At 39.8% G+C, this 23392-nt stretch overlaps 1 protein-coding gene across 5 annotated transcripts; it reads right to left on the bottom strand.

Moving 5' to 3' along the window:
- Positions 1-4188: 4188 nt before the first annotated feature.
- On the bottom strand, positions 4189-23009 carry LOC110506331 (F-box only protein 3-like). 5 transcript variants are annotated; one of them, XM_090221964.1, is made up of 8 exons: positions 22837-23009; positions 18570-18726; positions 18322-18362; positions 17960-18137; positions 17420-17515; positions 16505-16550; positions 15263-15347; positions 4189-7181 (listed from the first exon to the last, which is right to left on the bottom strand). In XM_090221964.1, exons 4-8 carry the CDS (start codon positions 18041-18043, stop codon positions 7049-7051), a joined length of 444 nt encoding a protein of 147 aa, XP_090078090.1. In that variant the 5' UTR covers positions 18044-18137; positions 18322-18362; positions 18570-18726; positions 22837-23009; the 3' UTR covers positions 4189-7048. The 5 variants fall into 5 exon arrangements, 2 of the variants coding, with proteins under 2 accessions (XP_090078090.1, XP_090078091.1); XR_016492181.1 differs by lacking the exons at positions 4189-7181; positions 15263-15347 and adding an exon at positions 15803-16095; XR_016492183.1 differs by lacking the exons at positions 4189-7181; positions 15263-15347; positions 22837-23009 and adding exons at positions 15803-16095; positions 19415-19699 and having other exon boundaries at positions 17420-17525; positions 18322-18351.
- Between the last annotated feature and the right edge of the window lie 383 nt (positions 23010-23392).

Below are 23392 nucleotides of genomic sequence, written 5' to 3'. Positions count from 1 at the left end.
TCCTAGGGCAAAACTCTAAATCTACGAATGGACAATGTGACAACGCTCTGAATTTACGAACGCACAGTTCTCGCACTTCATATTTAATTTACTAACACACCCAATCGTGAGATCACTGGCAAATCACATGCCTAGGTAAAATCCAATGACACCACTTTCCGGATTACGTCCAAACGCATTCCTCAATGAAAGACATGACACATTTTTAAACAATGCTTTTTTTCCTGATAAAAATGAATTCATTGCATCCGCCGTGGAGCCCAGTTTCATACTATTACCATATGTACAAGCTGCCTGCCATAGTTTAAGTAATCACGAAAAAAAACACCTTATTTTAAGGCCTTTTTCACGCTGCCATCTCCTATTAGTTAAGGCCTTCAAAACGTTATATTCCCAGTTTACTGTTCTACTTCACAATGCTTGCTTTGCTATTGTTGGCAATGAGACCTACCCACGTTGTTTGTAGTTCAAATGTAAAACAAATTACTAATGGAATTTCCTATAGGGAAATCTAGGTATGTCTGTCTCTCGCAATGTGTATCTTTAGAAGAAGAAAAAAATATTGGACATTTTAAATCATGAGAATCCCCTCTAATTATTTAAGGCTGGGCAGTGTATTACGCTGTCAAACGCTAGACCAGAAAGTGTCAGAAGTTGCCATTTGCTAACTACTTCTCGTTATGCAGACATAAGCACACCACTGAGGTGCGGATGTTTACTTTCTACACAAGTTGGTATTATTTAGTTTCGTCCTAAGAACAGATTGTAGTGGTAAAATAAAAAGGGATACATATTTTGGTGCCATTTAGGTTAAATTAAATTCTATGCATCACTCCAGTCAACAGGGCCTGCGACCGTTCCATTCGTTTGCTATGGGTTAGTGTTCCAGCTTAGCCAACGTTATTTAGCCATTTTCCAGCTGTATCTCTCTATATGCATCTGCCATGGCTTTGGTTTACAGTAACCTGACCAACACGGTAATTAGTGATGTCCCAAAGAGTCCAGACTTGGTCAACTGGCAGGACTAAGGTTACGTTAGCTACAGTAGCTAACATTAGCTGTGTAGCTAAAGCTATGCTAGATAGCCAACCACACCACATTAACTCAAATAGTTACGTTAATTCATACAGTGAACATTTTTAAGGAAATAGGTCTTGACTTACCCTGATTCCTCGAACAACGAAAGCAAAATGGCAAACAAGTGCTTAGGAACTCAGAAATATCAACCATGGCCCCTCCCTTTCAGAAAAATAAACTGCCGACTGCTGGGGAACGTAGTTTGTGATGACACCAACCTATTAAGTAAATTCAGTATTATTTAAGGTGTGGTGTTATATTCAGGGTACAACAATTTACATTTCATAATACTGTATGAGGAAGCATTAATAATTTAATGACGTTCGAATCCAGGCTGTATCATAACCGGCCTCATAAGGCGGCGCACAATTGGCCCAGCGTCGTCCGGGTTTGGCTGGTGTAGGCCATCATTGTAAATAAGAATTTGTTCTTAACTGACTTGCCTAGTTAAATAAAGGTTAGATTTTTTTTTTTAAATACAATAATTAATCGACACATGACATGAGAGATACCAAGTTGGAGGTTGAAGTGCATTTCAAAATGGCCAACTATTTGAACTGAAACTCTTATCTTCAGGTAGACTAACTGATTACCCCACAACTGCCTACACCGGTTTGTTTCAGAAAATGAATGTCAGGGCAAAATTTAACAGCTGGGTTTAACAATGCATCCTTGGAATGTGCTATATTCATTGGACTAGATAACTAAATGAACTGAATTGAGAACTGTAATACAGTTGTCATAGACTGAATGCTAGTCATAAATAAGACCAGCTTACTGCACCCTACTTTACATTAGTTATCATGACATGAATGGGTGAAATGAGGCTATTGGTTTACACCAGTAGGCCAACACAACTCAACAGCTGAACAAAGGAACATTGGTCAGGCTACAACAGAGGCCACTTTTTTATTATTTTTAAAAATCTTTAACTAGGCAAGTCAGTTATAATACATAACAGCACACATCTTCCTGGCAACATTGTCAAAGAAAAAACATCTCTCTGAAAAAACTGAATTTGCTCTGCTAAGCCAGGGTATTTTCATGTCCAGTTACGTACAGTTGAAGTTTACATACACCTTAGCCAAATACATTTAAAATCAGTTTCTCGCAATTCCTGACATTTAATCATAGTAAAAATCCCCTGTCTTAGGTCAGTTAGAATCACCACTTTATTTTAAGAATGTGAAATGTCAGAATAATAGTAACGAGTGATTTATTTCAGCTTTTATTACTTTCATCACATTCCCAGTGGGTCAGAAGTTTACAGACACTCAATTAGTATTTATAAGCATTGCCTTTAAATTGTTTAACTTGGGTCAAACTTTTCAGGTAGCCTTCCACAATAAGTTGGGTGAATTTTGGCCCATTCCTCCTGACAGAGCTGGTGTAACTGAGTCAGGTTTGTAGTTCTCCTTGCTCGCACACGCTTTTTAGTTCTGCCCACAGATTTTCAATAGGATTGAGGTCAGGGCTTTGTGATGGCCACTCAAATACCTCAACTTCATTGTTCTTAAGCCATTTTGCAACAACTTTGGAGGTACATTTGGGGTCATTGTCCATTTGGAAGACCCATTTGCGACCAAGCATTAACTTCCCGACTGATGTCTTGAGACATTGCTTCAATACATCCACATAATTGTCCTTCCTCAATATGCTATCTATTTTGTGAAGTGCACCAGTCCCTCCTGCAGCAAAGCACCCCTACGCTTCACGGTTGGGATGTCTTCAAAAGCCTCCCCCTTTTTCCTCCAAACATAACAATGGTCATTATGGCCAAACAGTTCTATTTTTGTTTCATCTGACATTTCTTCAAAAAGTACGATCTTTGTCCCCATGTGCAGTTGCAAACCGTTGGACTGGCTTTTTTATGGTGGTTTTGGAGCAGTGGCTTCTTCCTTGCTGAGCGGCCTTTCAGGTTGCGTTTCGATATTGGCCTCATTTTACTGTGGATAAAGTTACTTTTGAACCCTCCAGCATCTTCACAAGGTCCTTTGCTGTTGTTCTGGGATTGATTTGCACTTTTCGCACCAAAGTACGTTCATCTCTAGGAGACAGAACACGTCTTCTTCCTGAGTGGTTTGATGGCTGAGTGGTCCCATGGGGTTTATTCTTGCGTACTATTGTTTGTACAGATGAACGTGGTACCTTCAGGCGTTTGGAAATTGCTCCCAAGGATGAACCAGACTTGTGGAGGTCTACAATTTTTTGTAGAATTTTTTGGCTGGTTTCTTTGGATTTTCCCATGATGTCAAGCAAAGAGGCACTGAGTTTGAAAGTAGGCCTTGAAATACATCCACAGGCTAATTGACATCATTTGAGGTGTACCTATCAGAAGCTTCTAAAGCCATGACATTTTCTGGAATTTTTCAAGCTGTTTAAAGGCACAGTCAACTTAGTGTATGTGAACTTCTGACCAACTGGAATTGTGATACAGGGAATTATAAGTGAAATAATGTGTCTAAACAATTGTTGGAAAACTTACTTGTGACATGCACAAAGTAGATGTCCTAACCGACTTGCCAAAACCATAGTTTGTTGACAAGAAACTTGTGGAGTGGTTGAAAAACTAGTTTTAATGACTCCAACCTAAGTGTATGTAAATTCCGACTTCAACTGTACATGCTGAGATGAGTGATACACTTGTACTCAAAGCTGAGATAATATCCATCTAATGACCTGAAATTGCATCAGAAAGCATTATAAAACATAATATACACTTCCCGCCGTATTTACTTAGACAGTCAAGCAACATTTTTTAAATGTGGCTCTATACTCCAGAATTTATTATTTAAGATCATACGTTTAATATGAGGCGACAGCACAGAATGTCACCTTTTATTTTAATACATCTCTTTGACTGTTTAGAAATGAAATAACTTTATGCATCTTTTTTTTTTATTCACTTTTATTGTATCAAAGTAGTCAATAGTTTAGTATTTGGTCCCATATTCCTAGCATGCAATGAATACATCAAGCTTGTGACGACATAGTCATATGAAAAAGTTTGGGCACCCCTGACAATTTCCATGATTTCCATTTATAAATAATTGGGTGTTTGGATCAACACTTTCATTTTGATCTATCAAATAACTGATGGACACAGTAATATTTCAGTAGTGAAATGAGGTTTATTGAATTAACAGAAAATGTGCAATATGCATCAAAACAAAATTAGACAGGTGCATACATTTGGGCACCCCAATAGAAAAATCACATAAATATTTAGTAGAGGTTCCTTTTGCGAAAATAACAGCCTCTAGACACTTCCCATAGCCTCTAATGAGTGTCTGGATTCTGGATGAAGGTATTTGTTTTTGAAGGTATCCATTTGGGAAGGCAGGGTAACCTAGTGGTTGGACAAGTAACCGTAAGGTTGCAAGTTCAAACCCCCGAGCTGACAAGGTACAAATCTGTTGTTAACTGCCCCTGAACAGGCAGTTAACCCACTGTTCCTGGGCTGTCATTGAAAATAAGAATTTGTTCTTAACTGACTTGCCTAGTTAAATAAAGGTTAAATACATTTTGGACCATTCCTCCAGCCCCGGTGTAACTTCAACTTTGTGACTGATTCTTCAACATTTTCCCAAGAATCTGCTGATATTGAGTGGAATCCATGCGACCCTCAACTTTAACAAGATTCCCAGTACTGGCACTGGCCACACAGCCCCACAGCATGATGGAACCCCCACCAAATTTTACTGTGGGTAGCAAGTGTTTTTCTTGGAACGCTGTGTTCTTTTGCTGCCATGCATAACATCCCTTGTTATGACCAAATAACTCAATCTTTTTTCATCAGTCCACAGCATCTTATTCCAAAATGAAGCTGGCTTGTCCAAATGTGCGTTTGCATATCTCAAGCAACTGTTTGTGGCGTGTGTACAGAAAAGGCTTCATCCGCATCACTCTCCCATACAGCTTCTCCTTGTGCAAAGTACGCTGAATTGTTGAACGATGCACAGTGACACCATCTGCAGCAAGATGATGTTGTAGGTCTTTGGAGGTGGTCTGTGGGCTGTTTTTGACCGTTCTCACCATCCTTCGCCTCTCCGATATTTTACTTGGCCTGCCACTTCTGGCCTTAACAAGAACTGTGCCTGTGGTCTTCCATTTCCTCACTATGTTCCTCACAGTGGACACTGACAGCTTAAATCTCTGCAATAGCTTTTTGTAGCCTTCCTCTAAACCATAATGTTGAACAATCTTTGTTTTCAGGTCATTTGAGAGTTGTTTTGAGGCCCCCATGTTGCCACTCTTCAGAGGAGAGTCAAAGAGAACAACAACTTGCAATTGGCCACCTTAAATACCTTTTCTCATGATTGGATGCACTTGTCTATGAAGCTCAAGGCTTAATGAGCTCACCAAACCAATTATGTGTTCCAATTAATCAGTGCTAAGTAGTTACAGGTATTCAAATCAACAGAATGACAAGGGTGCCCACATTTTTGCATAGCCTATTTTTCACATCTGATTTAATTTCATACAACTTAATATTGCTACACTAAAAATCTTTGTCTGGACAATACCCCAGTACTCAGCTTTTATTAGAAAATGAATGGCATGCCACTGTGATCATTTTCTGTGACGACAGAGTAAATTATTATGCAGCCTCAGAGGGGTGCCCAAACATTTTCATACGACTGTACTTGTTGGATGGATTTGCAGTTAGTTTTGGTTGTGTTTCAGATTACCTTTCACCCAATAGGAACTGAATAGTGAATAATGTATTGTCATTTTGGAGTCACGTTTATTGTAAATAATAGATGTTTCAGAACACTACATTAATGTGGATGCTTCCATGATTGTGGATAATTATGTATGAATCGTGAATAATAAAGACCACGAAAGTTACAGAAGAACAAAGTTCATACCCCTGCAAAAATGCTAACCACCTCTGTTAATGGTAATTGTGAGAGGGGAGCGTTTTGGGGGGTATTATCTTTGTTCCTCTAACTTTCTCTCTCTCTTGTTCTTCCTCTGTAAATTCTTTGAATTTGTCCAGTCTTATGAGGGGAAAAAAACAAATAAGTGAACTAGATACAATGCCTTCAAAAAGTATTCATACACCTTGACTTATTAAAAAAAAAATGTTTTGTTACAGCCTGAATTCAAAATGGATTAAATATATTTCTCACCCATTTACACACAATAACCCATAGTGAAAACACGTGTTTAGAATTTTTTGCAAATGTATTGAAAAGGAAATACATTTACATACGTGTTCACAGTCCTGAGTTAATACATGTTAAAATCACTATTGTTTGTACAGATGAACGTGGTACCTTCAGGCGTTTTGAAATTGCTCCCAAGGATGAACCTGACTTGTGGAGGTCTACAATTTTTTTTCTGAGTTCTTGGCTGATTTTATTTTCCCATGATATCAAGCAAATAGTGTAGGGGGTGGGTCCCAAAGACAGTCAACTTAGTGTATATAAACTTCTGACCCACTGGAATTGTGATACAGTGAATAAGTGTGATAAGTGAAATAATCTGTCAAAACAATTGTTGGAAAAATTACTTGTCATGCACAAAGTAGATGTCCTAACCGACTTGCCAAAACTATAGTTTGTCAACAAGAAATTTGTGGAGTGGTTGAAAAATGAGTTTTAATGACTCCAACCTAAGTGTATGTAAACTTCTGACTTCAACTGTATGATGAAAATTACATTAGTAATCCGTTAGCTGCAAATCATTCTTAGATCGTAACAGGTTTTTGTCCACTGCTACCAAAAGGAGACAACTGAGAATGAAACATTACGCTAAGTCCACAGAATCATCTCTAGTCTAGTCACCTCCTCCACATTCACATTAGCATTGGTGATCTTCCAATAACGACAACCATTCTCAGGGAGGGCATCATTTGCCATTTCAATCCTGAGGGTAAAATGTAATGTATAAGGTTAGGGAAGTTATGACAGCTGTATTATGATCCATTTGCCCATATCATTTTAATCATTATCAGGAGCTAAAATCAGTAGAGGAAATAGTGGTACCTGATCCGGTAGGTGAAGAAAAAATGTGAAGGATCCACTGAGCTGAGCTCCGGTAAGAATGAGGTAGACACTGAAACAGTAATATCCCGTGGCGGAAACACATGGACGTACCTGTGAATAGGGACAAAGCTTAAACCTTCAAAATCCTTTGGAAGCCTTGATTTGAATGCATGTTAACTACATATTAGTGGTGTCCCCACCAAAAAAAAAAAAACTTGGTCAACCAAGAGTTGTCTCTTCTTTGAAAAATAATGTAATCATTATTTTTCCATTTATAGACACATCCTATGTGTTTTAATCAAATCAACTACAGTGCATTCAGAAAGTATTCAGACCCCTTGACTTTTTCTACATTTTGTTACTTCTAGACTTCTAAAAATGATAAAATACGATTTTTTCCTCAATCTACACACAATACCCCATGACAAAGCAAAAAAAAACAGGACATTTTAGTAAATGTATTAAAAATAACAAATACCTTATTTACATAACTATTCAGACCTTTTGATATGAGACTCAAAATTGAGCTCAGGAGCATCCTGTTTCCATTGATCATTCTTGATGGTTCTATAACTTGATTGGAGTCAACCTGTGGTAAATTTAAATTGATTGGACATGATTTGGACACACCTGTCTATACAAGGTCCTACAGTTGACAGTGCATGTCAGATCAAAAACCAAGTCACGAGGTCAAAGGAATTGTCCGTAGATCTCCGAGACAGGATTGTGTCGAGGCACAGATCTGGGGAAGTGTACCAAAAACGTTCTGCCGCATTGAAGGTCCCCAAGAACACAGTGGCTTCCATCATTCTTAAATGGAATAAGTTTTGAACAAGCTGGCCGCTTGGCCAAAATTAGCAATTGGGGGAGAAGGGAGGTGACCAAGAACTCAATGGTCATTCTAACAGAGTTCCAGTGTTCCTCAGTGGAGATGGGAGAACCTTCCAGAAGGACAACCATCTCTGCAGCACTCCACCAATCAGGCCTTTATGGTAGAGTGGCCAGACAGAAGCCACTCCTCAGTAAAAGGCACATGACAGCCCACTTGGAGTTTGCAAAAAGGCACCTAAAGACTCTCAGACCATGAGAAACCAGACCAGAACAGTAAGAATCTATACATCGACGGAGGGAGGACTCCAAGAAGCGCCAAGAGGCTGGGACCCACCTGAGCGCCTGCTAAAGTCTAAACCACGCTCAGCCACTACTGTGATAGGTTGGAACAATGTCTATCACAGTATAAGAACACTGTTTATGTACATCCTATCAGTTCCCTGTTCTGCCCTGCGTGGTATTACAGTGAGCCCGTATATTGCATTTGCCATGTATTACTTAGCTAATAAAAAATACATAGTATACAATCGGTGACTCATTGTTATATTTATCCTGATACCAGATTCGAATTTACGCAACTCTAACAGTATCCACCTCCGACCGGTATTCCCCAACAGAAGCTAGCCAGCTAACTAGCTAACTGCTAGTGGTCATCAGCTAACCTTTAGCTCAGAAAGCTCTCGCCAGTTTGTACAACGCGATTCAAAAGAGCATACCGGACCTATTTTCTCTCCATATCCCCAGTTTCCTACCGCAAGCTCTGAACCTCTTCACCTGGATCACCACAGCTAGCTAGCTGCAATCCGAGTGACTATTCCTGGTTTAAAAATTCTTAGGGATAGGGGGCAGTATTTTCACGTCCGGATGAAAAGCGTGCCCAAAGTAAACTGCCTGTTACTCAGGGCCAGAAGCTAGGATATGCATATAATTAGTATATTTGGATAGAAAACGCTGTTAGAATAATGTCTGTGAGTACAACAGAACTGATTTGGCAGGCGAAACCCCGAGCACAATCCATCCAGGGAAAAAAGTTTGAGGTCATGGTGTTTTCCAATGCTTTTCTATGGGAAACCTGAATTATTAGGGCCCAGTTTGCAGTTTGTGGTGGTTAATTTCCTTCATATCAAATGAGGAGAGACAAACTTATTACACAAGCCAGAGTTATACTTAAACTACATTTTTAATAATAAGAGCTTTGCAATAGCAAAGCAAATGATCCGTTGAGTGTGATAAAATAAAAGTACAAAGGTCTTTTATAGCCAAGATACACCGCTTTCAAACTACATGACAAACAACAGATACATAGAATGGTCACAAGGTCAAAAGTCTTTAGAAATTGTTCGATGTTTTTCTTTTGAAAAATGAAGTAGTGCTATTCTTTCTACATGTCACTCAGAAGGTCTCCAGTATTTTGTTGCGCGTGAACAGGAGCGCGCTCCGTGTTGTTTTTCTTCGGTATTGGAAACGTCTTAAATTTGATAGAATATTTACATTTTAGGATACCCGAGGTTGGATTAAGAACGTTGTTTGAAATGTTTGGACAAAGTTCACAGGTACAGTGCCTTGCGAAAGTATTCGGCCCCCTTGAACTTTGCGACCTTTTTCCACATTTCAGGCTTCAAACAAAGATATAAAACTGTATTTTTTTGTGAAGAATCAACAACAAGTGGGACACAATCATGAAGTGGAACGACATTTATTGGATATTTAAAACTTTTCTAACAAATCAAAAACTGAAAAATTGGGCGTGCTAAATTATTCAGCCCCTTTACTTTCAGTGCAGCAAACTCTCTCCAGAAGTTCAGTGAGGATCTCTGAATGATCCAATGTTGACCTAAATGACTAATGATGATAAATACAATCCACCTGTGTGTAATCAAGTCTCCGTATAAATGCACCTGCACTGTGATAGTCTCAGAGGTCCGTTAAAAGCGCAGAGAGCATCATGAAGAACAAGGAACACACCAGGCAGGTCCGAGATACTGTTGTGAAGAAGTTTAAAGCCGGATTTGGATACAAAAATATTTCCCAAGCTTTAAACATCCCAAGGAGCACTGTGCAAGCGATAATATTGAAATGGAAGGGAGTATCAGACCACTGCAAATCTACCAAGACCTGGCCGTCCCTCTAAACTTTCAGCTCATACAAGGAGAAGACTGATCAGAGATGCAGCCAAGAGGCCCATGATCACTCTGGATGAACTGCAGAGATCTACAGCTGAGGTGGGAGACTCTGTCCATAGGACAACAATCAGTCGTATATTGCACAAATCTGGCCTTTATGGAAGAGTGGCAAGAAGAAAGCCATTTCTTAAAGATATCCATAAAAAGTGTCGTTTAAAGTTTGCCACAAGCCACCTGGGAGACACACCAAACATGTGGAAGAAGGTGCTCTGGTCAGATGAAACCAAAATTGAACTTTTTGGCAACAATGCAAAATGTTATGTTTGGCGTAAAAGCAACACAGCTGAACACACCATCCCCACTGTCAAACATGGTGGTGGCAGCCTCATGGTTTGGGCCTGCTTTTCTTCAGCAGGGACAGGGAAGATGGTTAAAATTGATGGGAAGATGGATGGAGCCAAATACAGGACCATTCTGGAAGAAAACCTGATGGAGTCTGCAAAAGACCTGAGACTGGGACGGAGACAATGAACCAAAACATAAAGCAAAATCTACAATGGAATGGTTCAAAAATAAACATATCCAGGTGTTAGAATGGCCAAGTCAAAGTCCAGACCTGAATCCAATCGAGAATCTGTGGAAAGAACTGAAAACTGCTGTTCACAAATGCTCTCCATCCAACCTCACTGAGCTCGAGCTGTTTTGCAAGGAGGAATGGGAAAAAAAATTCAGTCTCTCGATGTGCAAAACTGATAGAGACATACCCCAAGCGACTTACAGCTGTAATCGCAGCAAAAGGTGGCGCTACAAAGTATTAACTTAAGGGGGCTGAATAATTTTGCACGCCCAATTTTTCAGTTTTTGATTTGTTAAAAAAGTTTGAAATATCTGCCATAGGGGGCGGAGTTGCAATCTACAGCAGAGATAGCCTGCAGAGTTCTGTCTTACTATCCAGGTTTGTACCCAAACAATTCGAGATTCTACTTTTAAAAATCCACCTTTCCAGAAACAAGTCTCTCACCGTTGCCGCTTGCTATAGGCCACCCTCTGCCCCCTGCTGTGCCTTGGATTGCCCCCCTATCTATCTTCAGAGCTCATGCTGCTAGGTGACCTAAACTGGGACATGCTTAAGACCCCGGGCCATCCTACAATCTAAACTTGATGCCCTCAATCTCACACAAATTATCAATGAACCCACCAGGTACAACCCCAAATCTGTAAACACAGGCACCCTCATAGATATCATCCTCCCCAACTTGCCCTCCAAATATACCTCTGCTGTTTTCAACCAAGATCTCAGCAATCACTGCCTCATTGCCTGCATCCGTAATGGGTCCATGGTCAAACGACCACCCCATCATTGTCAAACGCTCCCTAAAACACTTCAGCGAGCAGGCCTTTCTAATCGACCTGGTCCGGGTATCCTGGAAGGATATTGACCTCATCCCGTCAGTAGTGGATGCCTGGTCATTCTTTAAAAATGCCTTCCTCACCATCTTAAATAAGCATGTCCTATTCAAAAAATGTAGAACCAGGAACTTGGTTCTCTCCAGACCCAACTGCCCTTGACCAGCACAAAAACATCCTGTAGCTTTCTGCATTAGCATCGAATAGCCCCTGTGATATGCAACTTTTCAGGGACGTTAGGAACTAATACACACAGGCAGTTAGGAAAGCCAAGGCTAGCTTTTTCAAGCAGAAATTTGCAACTCAAAAAAGTCCTGGGACACTGTAAAGTCCATGGAGAGTAAGAGCACATCCTCCCAGCTACCCACTGCACTGAGGCTAGGAAAGACTGTCACCACCAATAAATCCACTATAATTGAGAATTTCAATAATAATTGTTCTATGGCTGGCCATGCTTTTCTATGGCTGGCCATGATTTCTCCTTCACCCAAATCCAGATAGCTGATGTTCTGAAAGAGCTGCAAAATCTGGAACCCTACAAATCAGCCGGGCGAGACAATCTGGACCCTCTCTTTCGAAAATGATCTGCCGAAATTGTTGCAACCCCTATTACTAGCCTGTTTCAACCTCATGTCGTCTGAGATTCCCAAAGATTGGAAAGCTGCCGTGGTCATCCCCCTCTTCAAAGGGGGAGACACTATAGACCCAAACTGCTACAGACCTATATCTATCCTACCCTGCCTTTCTAAGGTCTTCGAAAGCCAAGTTAACAAACAGATTACCGACCATTTCGAATCTCACCGTACGTTCGCCGCTATGCAATCTGGTTGCAGAGCTGGTCATGGGTGCACCTCAGCCACGCTCAAGGTCCTAAATGATATCATAACCGCCATCGATAAGAGACATTACTGTGCAGCCGTATTCATCGACATGGCCAAGGCTTTCGACGGACAATCACCCGATTCTTATTGGCAGACAACTGCCTTGGTTTCTCAAATGATTGCCTCGCCTGGTTTACCAACTACTTCTCTGATAGAGTTCAGTGTGTCCGGACCTCTGGCAGTCTCTATGGGGGTGCCACAGGGTTAAATTCTCAGGCCGACTCTCTCTTCTCTGTATACGTCAATGATGTCGCTCTTGCTGATTCTCTGATCCACCTCTATGCAGACGACACCATTCTGTATACTTCTGGCCCTTCGTTGGACACTGTTAGCTAACCTCCAGACGAGCTTCAATGCCATACAACTTTCCTTCCGTGGCCTCCAACTGCTCTTAAATGCAAGTAAAACTAAATGCATGCTCTTCAACCGATCACTGCCCGCACCTGCCCGCCAATCCAGCATCACTACTCTGGACGGCTCTGACTTAGAATATGTTGACAACTACAAATACTTAGGTGTCTGCTTAGACTGTAAACTCTCTTTCCAGACTCACATTAAGCATCTCCAATCCAAAATTACATCTAGAATTGCCTTCCTATTTCGCAACAAAGCATCCTTCACTCATGCTGCCAAACATTGCCTTATCTCCCTTATCTTACCTCATTTGCACTCACTGCATATATACTTTTGGTTTTATTTTTTTCCTACTGTATGTTTGTTTATTCCATGTGTAACTCTGGGTTGTTGTATTTGTCGAACTGCTATGCTTTATCTTGGCCAGGTCGCAGATGCAAATGAGAACTTGTCCTCAACTAGCCTACCTGGTTAAATAAAGGTGAAATAAAAAATAAATTACTTAGGATCCTCATAATAACAACAACAACAACATCAAACAAATGTAGTATTATTATAATAATATTTTTCTGACAATTTGGAGTACTGTAGACACTAAATCGATTATAAATAATACAGGAGAGGCTGTTTAACAAAATAAAGTGTAAAGCCTTTATCACAGCAAAGCAAAGATTTTAAAAAGCTGAATTTGTGAAATTGTTTACTTGACATGTCGTTGCATGGGGCGGCAGCGTAACGTAGCTCTAACTAGTAACCGAAAGGTTGCAAGGTTAAATCCCCGAGCTGACAAGGTACAAATCTGTCCCTGAACAAATCTGCCCCTGAACAAGGCAGTTAGTAACCCACTGTTCCTAGGCAGTCATTGATGAAAATAAGAACTTGTTCTTAACTGACTTGCCTAGTTAATTAAAGGTAAAATAAAAAATTTAATTAAATTTTAAAAATTAGGCTTGGTGCTCATGGAATCAGTAGGCTATTAAACAAACACTCAAACAGGCAACAGAAGCAGGATCTGTCTTATTTCTGTAGATAGAGGAGCAGCCAAAAGTTGACACACCTACTCAATAATTTTAATATGTAAATAACAATTGTAGAATAATTGTTTAGACATCAAAACTATGAAATAACACATTTGGAATCATGTAGTAATGAGAAAAAAAAAGTTAAACAAATCAAAAAATATTTTATATTTCAGAATCTTCAAAGTAGCCACCTTAAAAGCTTTGTACACTCTAGGCATTTTCTCAACCAGCTTCAAGGTAGTCACCTGGAATGCATTTCAATTAACAGGTGTATCTTAATTTGTGTAATTTATTTCCTTCTTAATGCATTTGAGCCAATCAGTTGTGTTGTGACAAGGAAGGGTTGGTATACAGAAGACCAAGTCCATATTATGGCAAGAACAGCTCAAATGAGCAAAGAGAAACAACAGTTCATCATGACTGACTTTCATGTGTTAAAGTAAATGCGTAAAATTAAGAACTTTGAAAGTTTCTTCAAGTGCAGTCGCAAAAACCATCAAGCGCTATAATGACACTGGCTCTTATGAGGACCGCCACAGGAAAGGAAGACACAGTTACCTCTGCTGCAGAAGAAAAGTTGAATTACTGCAAAGAAACCACTACTAAAGGAAACCAATAATATGAAGACTTACTTGGGACAAGAAACATGAGCAATTGACAGACCGGTGGAAATTTGTCCTTTTGTCTGATGAGTCCATATTTGAGATTTTTGGATCCAACTGCTGTCTTTTTGAGACGCAGAGTAGGTGAACAGATGTCTGCATGTGTGGTTTCCACCGTGAAGCATGGAGGAGGTGGTGTGATGGTGCTTTGCTGGTGACACCGTCTGTGATTTACTTAGAATTCAAGGCACGCTTAACCAGCATGGCTACCACAGCATTCTGCAGCGATAAGCCATCCCATCTGGTTTAGGCTTACTGTGACTATCATTTGTTTTTCAACAGGACAATGACCCAACACACCTCCAGGCTGTGTAAGGGCTATTTGACCAAGAAGGAGAGTGATGGAGTGCTGCATCAGATGACCAGCCCTCTCTACAAATCACCCGACCTCAACCCAATTGAGATGGTTAGAGATAAGTTGGACCACAGAGTGAAGGAAAAGCAGCCAACAAGTGCACAGCACATGCGGGAACACCTTCAAGACTGTTGGAAAAGCATTCCAAGTGAAGCTTGTTGCGAGAAAGCCAAGAGTGTGCAAAGCTGTCATCAAGACAAATGATGGCTACTTTAAGATTCTCAAATATAAAATATATATTTTGATTTACCACTTTTTTGGTTACTACATGATTCCATATCTGTTATTTCATAGTTGTGATGCCTTCACTATTATTCTACAATGTAGAGAAAAAATAAATACAATTTTTTTTTAACTTGAAAGAATAGGTGTCCTACATTTTGACTGGTACTGTATATATATATATATATATATATATATTTTGCCTGTGCTCGACTAAAGAAATCTCAGTCAGCCCTACTACATATTGTAGAGTATTGCCATCATGAGACAGAAACTACGACCTCCCTGCATGTGCCATTTAGGTATTTCAGAAAGGGAAAGTTAATGGAGGTTACCTGGAGGTCTGATCCCAGATGATGTGGTATTCTCCTGTTACCACATTATGGACGTACGAGGTAAACCACTCAGTAAAGCTGGACCCTGAGGTGAGAAATTAGAGTGAGAGGAAGAAAAATAATGAGTAAGTGAGACACTGCATAAGTTCAAATCCATTTATGTTGAGGAACTAACATTGAATATCAACAAATATTATTTTAGCAAATAATCCAGACTTTCATTTTTTTTATTCCATTAATGAAGTGCTATGTTGCAATACAGCAGTTTATATTTCACATCTCCCATCATGCAGTTAGTCCACAACCTCAAGAATGGGAGCAATGCCAGAATCCTCTGTACCTTGAAGAATTCCTGGACTTACATAACCTAGTTGTTAAGCATCCAAATAAAAGTTGCTTTTAAGTTTGCTTAACTTGCAGTGAGATGTCGCCATGAAACATCTTCACACAACCTAACTGAATATTTTTATAATATATGTAATGTTAGAGTTGCGTAAATTCGAATCTGGTATCAGGATAAATATAACAATGAGTCACCGATTGTATACTATGTATTTTTTATTAGCTAAGTAATAAATGGCAAATGCAATATACGGGCTCACTGTAATACCACGCAGGGCAGAACAGGGAACTGATAGGATGTACATAAACAATGTTCTTATACTGTGATAGACATTGTTCCAACCTGTCTGTTGGCCTATCACAGTAGAGGCTGGGCGTGGTTTAAACTTGCTCAGCCTATCGCAGGCGCTCAGGCAGGTCCCCGCCTCTTGGCGTTTCTTGGAGTCCTCCCTCCGCCGATGAAAAGATTCCTACTGTTCTGGTATCACCCCCTGGTTATAACAGTTGCTCAGTTCCTGCTATTGTGTTGTTCAGTATTTTTCCATCTCAGTTAAACCTCATGATGACCACCCCTCCCTATGCCTGCTTAACCGCAACTTTGTAAGATACAGCAAGTCACACCATGTGCTCAATATTGTTACATACAAACACAAGGACAAAGCATCTGCTGGGCTGTTATCTACAGTTTTGCAACATGTAGGTCACACCATGTTACTCAGTTCTTGTCACACACACAAACAGGCAAGTAGCAAGCAGTTGTTTAATCTCATAATGATGCTCCAGTGCACAAATGCAGATACCTCACACAACCAACATCAGATAATATTTAATCATATATATGCTAATAGCTATAATGTAAAATACAGAATCCCTCAGTAACAAACTAATATCTCATCATACCTGTGATGAACATGTCAATTGCAGATGGATCTTGTGCCATTTTATCCTATAATAGAAACATTTAGAACAATCATATTAGTCATCCATTAGTGTAAAGTACTTAAGTAAAATAATTTAAAGTTGTTTTTTGGGGCACTTGTACCATTTATATTTTTTTATAACTTTTACTCAAGTACATTCCTAAAGAAAATGTACTTTTTACTCCATACATTTTCCCTGATACCCAAAAGTACTTGTTACATTTCGAATGCTTAGCAGGACAGGAAAATTGTCAAATTCACACTTCTCAAGAGAACATCCCTGGTCAGGCCTACTGCCTCTGATCTGGCAGACTCACTAAACACAAATGTTTGTTTGTAAATTATGTCTGCGTGTTGGAGTATGACCCTGACTATCCGTAAATAAAAAATAGAAAATCATGCAGTCTGGTTTTCTTAATATAAGGAATGTGAAATTATTTTAACTTTTATTTTTGATACTTATGTATATTTTAAATCAAAGACTTGTATACTTTTACTGGGTGACTTTTACGCGAGTCATTGTATATTAAGGTATCTTTACTTTAACTCAAGTATTACAATTGGGTACTTTTTCCACTACCGCCATTAGTTCATTTCCATTTTCAACATTTTCTCCTGCCTGTGGTGAGATACCATAGCTAGAAAAGGGCTGCTCCCAGTGGCAAAGAGTTGTCCTTGCTCCAATTTATGAAACGTAAACACTGGAAGCTGTTTGCAATTGACGTGGTGAGAAAGCTAGAAAATGTCTCCCCCCAGATGCAGTGAGTTGTATCTGTCAAAAATAACTTTCAGTATTTAGCTTTCGCCAAACCCACTGGCTCCAGGTTATCTACAAGACTCTGCTAGGTAAAGTCCCCCCTTATCTCAGCTCGCTGGTCACCATAGCAGCACTCACCTGTAGCACGCGCTCCAGCAGGTATATCTCTCTGGTCACCTCCAAAACCAATTCTTCCTTTGGCCGCCTCTCCTTCCAGTTCTCTGCTGCCAATGACTGGAATGAACTACAAAAATCTCTGAAACTGGAAACACTTATCTCCCTCACTAGCTTTAAGCACCAGCTGTCAGAGCAGCTCACAGATTACTGCACCTGTACATAGCCCATCTATAATTTAGCCCAAACAACTACCTCTTCCCCTACTGTATTTATTTTGCACCACATTATTTCTCTCTACTTTGCACATTCTTCCACTGCATATCTACCATTCCAGTGTTTTACTTGCTATATTGTATTTACTTCGCCACCATGGAATATTTTGCCTTTACCTCCCTTATCTCACCTCATTTGCTCACATTGTATATTGACTAATTTTTCTACTGTATTATTATGTTTGTTTTACTCTATGTGTAACTCTGTGTTGTTGTATGCGTCAAACTGCTTTGCTTTATCTTGACCAGGTCGCAATTGTAAATGAGAACTTGTTCTCAACTTGCCTACCTGGTTAAATAAAGGTGAAATAAGGGCCATGTATTGGCTGAGGCCTGTGTGAAAGCAGAAGGTGAGGGGCAAACATGGCCTCATGACCTTGCGCTGCTTAAAGCCCCCTGCTTCCGTTTCATTATCCAGCAGGTCCTCTGAGCGCTAGTGGTTAGACAGGGCCATGCTTCCCATTAAACTGAAAGAAAATAGGGGTAGGTAAAGTATACTTGTGGTAAAAAAATTATGTACATTTGTTAGTGTAAATTCATCTTATTCAGCTCAGCAGCACAACAAACATTATCATAGCCAGGAACAACCAGCTTCTGCCCATTGTGTATCCGGTATGAGCACCGGTAGTCATTTGAAATCTTGCAACCCACCTGCGCCTCAATGCCATCCAGCTCTTCTTCCTTTGCTCCCTCTGCTCAGGGGAAATCATAAGATTGACTTTGGCAAACTAATCACATTTAAAAAAAATTAAGTATGGGTTTTCTATCCATTGCATTTGGAAATCCATCAACATATTGGTTGAGGGTTTTATGATAATAAGGCCTAATTGTGAGATGTAACCATCTCACTGCTATCAAATCCCCTAAAGTGGTGATGTGTATGCCTTGTGGAGGCTTACCTTTGACAGAGGCGATCATCCTGGGGTCAAGGTATCCCTTCAGGTCATCCCAGGCTTTATTCAGGGTGCCATTAGTGATCAATGTAGTGACCCAAGTCAGTATAGAACTCGAGGAAGAGTTCCTTCCAGGTTTGAACCTTTTTGGATTTTGTCAGACCTGCTCAACAACAAAATATTAGCTAAATAAAAAACGTATCAATACTATTCAGTTTGCCAAATAAACACATTGAGTAATCAGTACAAACATTCCTGATTGATACATCAAATAAGAGATCAAAAGAATGTTGGTACAAGCCATTTTGAACCTTTTACAATTTGAAACGTTTTTATGTGAATGTTTTGCCACACTTTTGCCACACTCTTCACCACAAACCAGAGGAAGTGAACTACAACTCTACTCTTTGCTACAGACAAGATTCTAATACACAGGCTTTGAACTGTTCATATGCTGATGAGATCACATATCATACAGGGGAGAATCATTTGAGGGTTATAAAATAACGGACACGGATGAGCATTAGCTAGCTCGGACGCTAATAGCCTGGCAAATAAGTAGCTCTCAAGAACCCAAGGGGTAGACCAAAGGTGATCGATATACTGTCAATATACATGTCTCTCCGCCCTAACAATGTCCACAAAGCGGCACGGCGGGCTGTGTTGCAGGGATGTAACTTAAATGTCTTATCAGTACACTACGTAACAACATAAGCTTTACCAAACTTCTATTCGATCAAATAAATCTCACGTAGCAAATAAGCCATTCGTTTTATTGTTGAACAAATTCGACACGCTCACTGACAAAAACTCCTTGCTTGGTGGGCTAAACGAAAGAATAAAAAAAACACCTGCTGGAGGGGAAAGATGTTCAGCCGAGTTGGGTCTCTCTCTTCCTCTTGGGGTATATCCAGTTTACCCAAATAAAGCCTCACTAGCGATAAGGTTTTGGAACTTAACTTTCTTACTAGCGAGAAAGAATCTTTCAAATACAAAATATACACTTAATATGCGCAGTTTTTTCATGTAAATTCATCTTATTCAGCTCAGCAGGACAAAAACATTTAGACAAACAATTATTTGGATTCAAGTACTATCATACTATCATCCAAGAAGGACCAGCTTCTCTGCACAGTGTAGCTGTTTTTCACGTGTTCCCTCCCTACAACTCACACTCTTCTTCGATTAGGTTTAACGGCGGTTGGCATCCAATATGTTGCATTACCGCCACCTACTAGACTGGAGTACAACTCCCTTATACTTTGCTTGAAAAATAAATATAAATGCCCTACCATCTAACTGTAAAAAAAATAACACCACCCTACTCCACTATTTAAATCTATTTAGTCCTACCTCATGCCAACAACCTGAAAGGATGGGACATCACCACTTAACACACGGGCTCCAAAGTGGCGCAGTGGTCTAAGTCACTGCATCTCATAGCTTGAAGCATCACTACAGACCCCCTGAATCGAATCAAGGCTGTATCACAACCGGCCGTGATTGGGAGTCCCATAGGGTGGCGCACAATTGACCTAGCGTTGTCCGGGTAGGCCGTCATTGTAGAAGTCTTTGCTAGGTAAAGCCCTGCCTTATCTCAGCTCATTGTTCACCATAGCAACACCCACCCATAGCACGTGCTCCAGCAGGTATATTGCACTTGTCATCCCCAAAGCCAACACTTACTTTGGCCGCCTTTCCTTCCAGTTCTCTGCTGCCAATGACTGGAACGAATTGCAAAAATCTCTGAAGCTGGAGTCTTATATCTCCCTCTCTAACTTTAAGCATCAGCTGTCAGAGCAGCTTATCGATCACCGTACCTGTACACAGCCGATCTGTAAATAGCACACCCAACTACCTCATCCCCATATTATTACTTACCCTCTTGCACCCCAGTATCTCCACTTGCACATCATCCTCAGCACATCTATCACTACAGTATTAATGCTAAATGGTCATTATTTCACCTCTATGGCCTATTTATTGCCTACCTCCCTACTCTTCTACATTTGCACACACTGTACATAGATTTTTCTATTTTTATTTTCTATTGTGTTATTAACTGTATGTTTGTTTATGGGTAACTCTGTGATGTTGTTTTTGGTCGCACTGCTTTGCTTTATCTTTATCTAAATGATAACTTGTTCTCAACTGAACTACCTGATTAAATAAAGGTGAAATAACATTTACAATAAAAAAAGTAATAAAAAAAAAAAAGATTGTTCTTAACTGACTTGCCTAGTTAAATAAAGGTCAAATAATAAAAAGTAAAAACACACCCTGTAACTCTTCTGATGTCAAGTCTCGCACACCCAGATACTTCTCTGCAGCTGCCACCACAACCTCAATTTTCTGCGACTTACGTGCCATCCCTGCAGTACAGTTGATAACCATTGCAATAAATGCTAAAAATCCAATCTTACTGAAACATATATTACTTGTTGGCCTATCCCTCTGTACTGGTACAGATCTACTACTCATACCACTCCTCTCATGATCCCTCCCCCTTGATCCATGTTCCTCTACTTTCTTCACTGCCTCGGCATATGACAACTTTAAAATAAAGCATCACGAAGGCCCGCGGTGGGTGTTGACGCAATTTGATTTCTGCCCAGTGCTCTAAATGTCAAAGTGAAGAAATTCAATGAAGCGTGGGTAAACGACGGGAGTAACTTCTGCACTACTCTAACCCTGGAAAACTCAAACTGCCTCTCTTGCACGGTACATTTCTGATCCCCAGCCCCATGGGCACCCCTACAATTAACACATACCACTACTTTCCCCAATGCTACACATTCCCTTGTCTCATGCCCTTCTGCACATTTCTGACACCTAGGAACCTCCCTCCTACACGCTGCTGCCACATGCCCATAAGCTTGACATCTGTAACAACGTAATGTATTTGGTACAAAAGCTCGTACAGGATAACTTATATATCTTAACATCACTTGTCGGGCAAAGACTCAACATCAAAACTTAAAAGAACAGACAATGACTGTCCTCACCTAGCAGGCACATTTCCATTGGACCATTCCATTCCACCTTTCCTGTTTCTCAGCCAGGTGCAACTTTCCTAAACTGCATACATTAAGTGTATCGTTTGCATAAATATAAACAATATTTTTTTATTGTTTATATTAAAGTTAAAGCTGCAATATGTCACTTTTTGGGCTATGACCAAATTCCATAGAAAAGTGAGTTGTAGATCTGTCATGTCGTCTTTAAAGCAAGTACAAGAAGCGGTAGATATGTTCTATGCATGCTATTTCTATGCTTCCCCTTCCTAAATTTCGTTTTTGAGTCTTTTACTTTTGTATACCAGGTTCAAACAGCTGAAAACACAATATTGTTGGTTATTGAAAATATATTTCACAGCGGTTTAGATTGTACAATGATTCTCAACACTATGCATAGCTTGGGAAAAAAACTATGCAATGCTTGGTTTGTCACACAAACAAAAAAATTGCAACCAGGAAATGGCGGCGCGAAAACTGCATACTGCACCTTTAAGTTCCAAACGTTTAAAACATTGTATCTCGTGCTGGGCTCTTTTTGTTTAGACAGCGTCGGAGTGTCTGCAAAATCTCCCCAGGCAGCTTTGTGAATAGACACTGTATAATGTTTAATAACATTTCCCGTCTAATCTGAATGGGACAGCGGATTAGTAACGTTAGTTAGATACAAGAACAAGGATTCTGAAACCAAAACAAACTATTATGCTGCATTCATATCCAAGTGGGAAGGTGGTATTTACCCGTTGGAGGCATTCAAGCTCTTTGAACTCGCTGAAAAACACTGTACATTTTACTGCCAAAAATGCTGTTATCGAGGTTATTTCTTAGTAGGTGACGTCAGAGATCAGCATGTGGGAGATGTCGGAGAACATGAATAATATACACGTTTCTTTATGTAACTACTAAATACCACCTTCCCACTTGGTTATGAACGCAGCATTAGCCTGGCGATACTAAATTAGCCAACGGCTAATTGGTAGTTACATTTTATGCAATAAATATTCCTGAAACTGTCAAATTAAATAAGACCCATGACCAAACAACCAGGAAAGATTACAACATGTCATGCGATAGCATGCTAGCTAGTAAAAAAAGTTAATTATTTGCCTTGCTAGCCAACAAATAAAATTAGATTTGAACAACATATTGAGAACGTTAGCTATAGCTAGCTACTGTGGCTAAGCATAGTTCTATTACACAGCATAACGGTATTTTGTGCACAGGCATTTATTTATCCATCTGAAGCGAGTTATACATACCTGATCAAATCTCTAAAGTCAAGAAAGAATAACATTAACAGCAAAGGATCGGAGGACAAATTGTTCAAGTTTAGCTCCATGGACAGTGCCATTTTGGAACCTGGAGTTTTGATTATTATAGCTGGTAGTGCAGTGTTCATACCATGTATGCTTGCTTGTTCAAGCCACCTGTTAAAGCAGGAATCAGCAGTTGCATCCATAGACAGAACTATGGATGCAGGGACTGACAATCCATGATATCAATGATCATTTTCAAATCACATTTTATTTGTCACATGCGCCGAATACAACAGGTATTACAGTGAAATGCTTACTTACAAGCCCTTAACCATCAATGCAGTTTTAAGAAAATACCTAAAAGTAAAAGTAACAAATAATTAAAGAGCAGCAGTAAAATAATAATAGTGAGGCTATATACAGGGGGTACCGGTACAGAGTCAATGTGGCTTGGGGTAGAAGCTGTTTTAGAAGCCTCTTGGACCAAGACTTGCCATGTGTTAGCAGAAAGAACAGTCTATGACGTGGGTGGCTGGAGTCTTTGACAATTTTTACCATG

Source organism: Oncorhynchus mykiss, chromosome 26 (genome assembly GCF_057628025.1).
Source record: "Oncorhynchus mykiss isolate SJ-2025 chromosome 26, ASM5762802v1, whole genome shotgun sequence".
In the NCBI taxonomy this organism is placed as follows: Eukaryota; Metazoa; Chordata; class Actinopteri; order Salmoniformes; family Salmonidae; genus Oncorhynchus; species Oncorhynchus mykiss.
The sequence above is the reverse complement of the archived record's forward strand: the minus strand, read 5'-3'. Positions and strand labels throughout refer to the sequence as shown.

Coding starts and splice junctions, on each gene's coding strand:
- LOC110506331 (XM_090221964.1), bottom strand. CDS start 18,043: ATGAGGCCATGTTTGCCCCTCACCTTCTGCTTTCACACAGGCCTCAGC. Junction 17,516..17,959: donor TTTCACCTTTATTTAACCAG/GTAGGCAAGTTG, acceptor AGTTCATTCCAG/TCATTGGCAGCAGAGAACTG. Junction 7,182..15,262: donor ATCTGGGATCAGACCTCCAG/GTAACCTCCATT, acceptor CCCTATTCACAG/GTACGTCCATGTGTTTCCGC.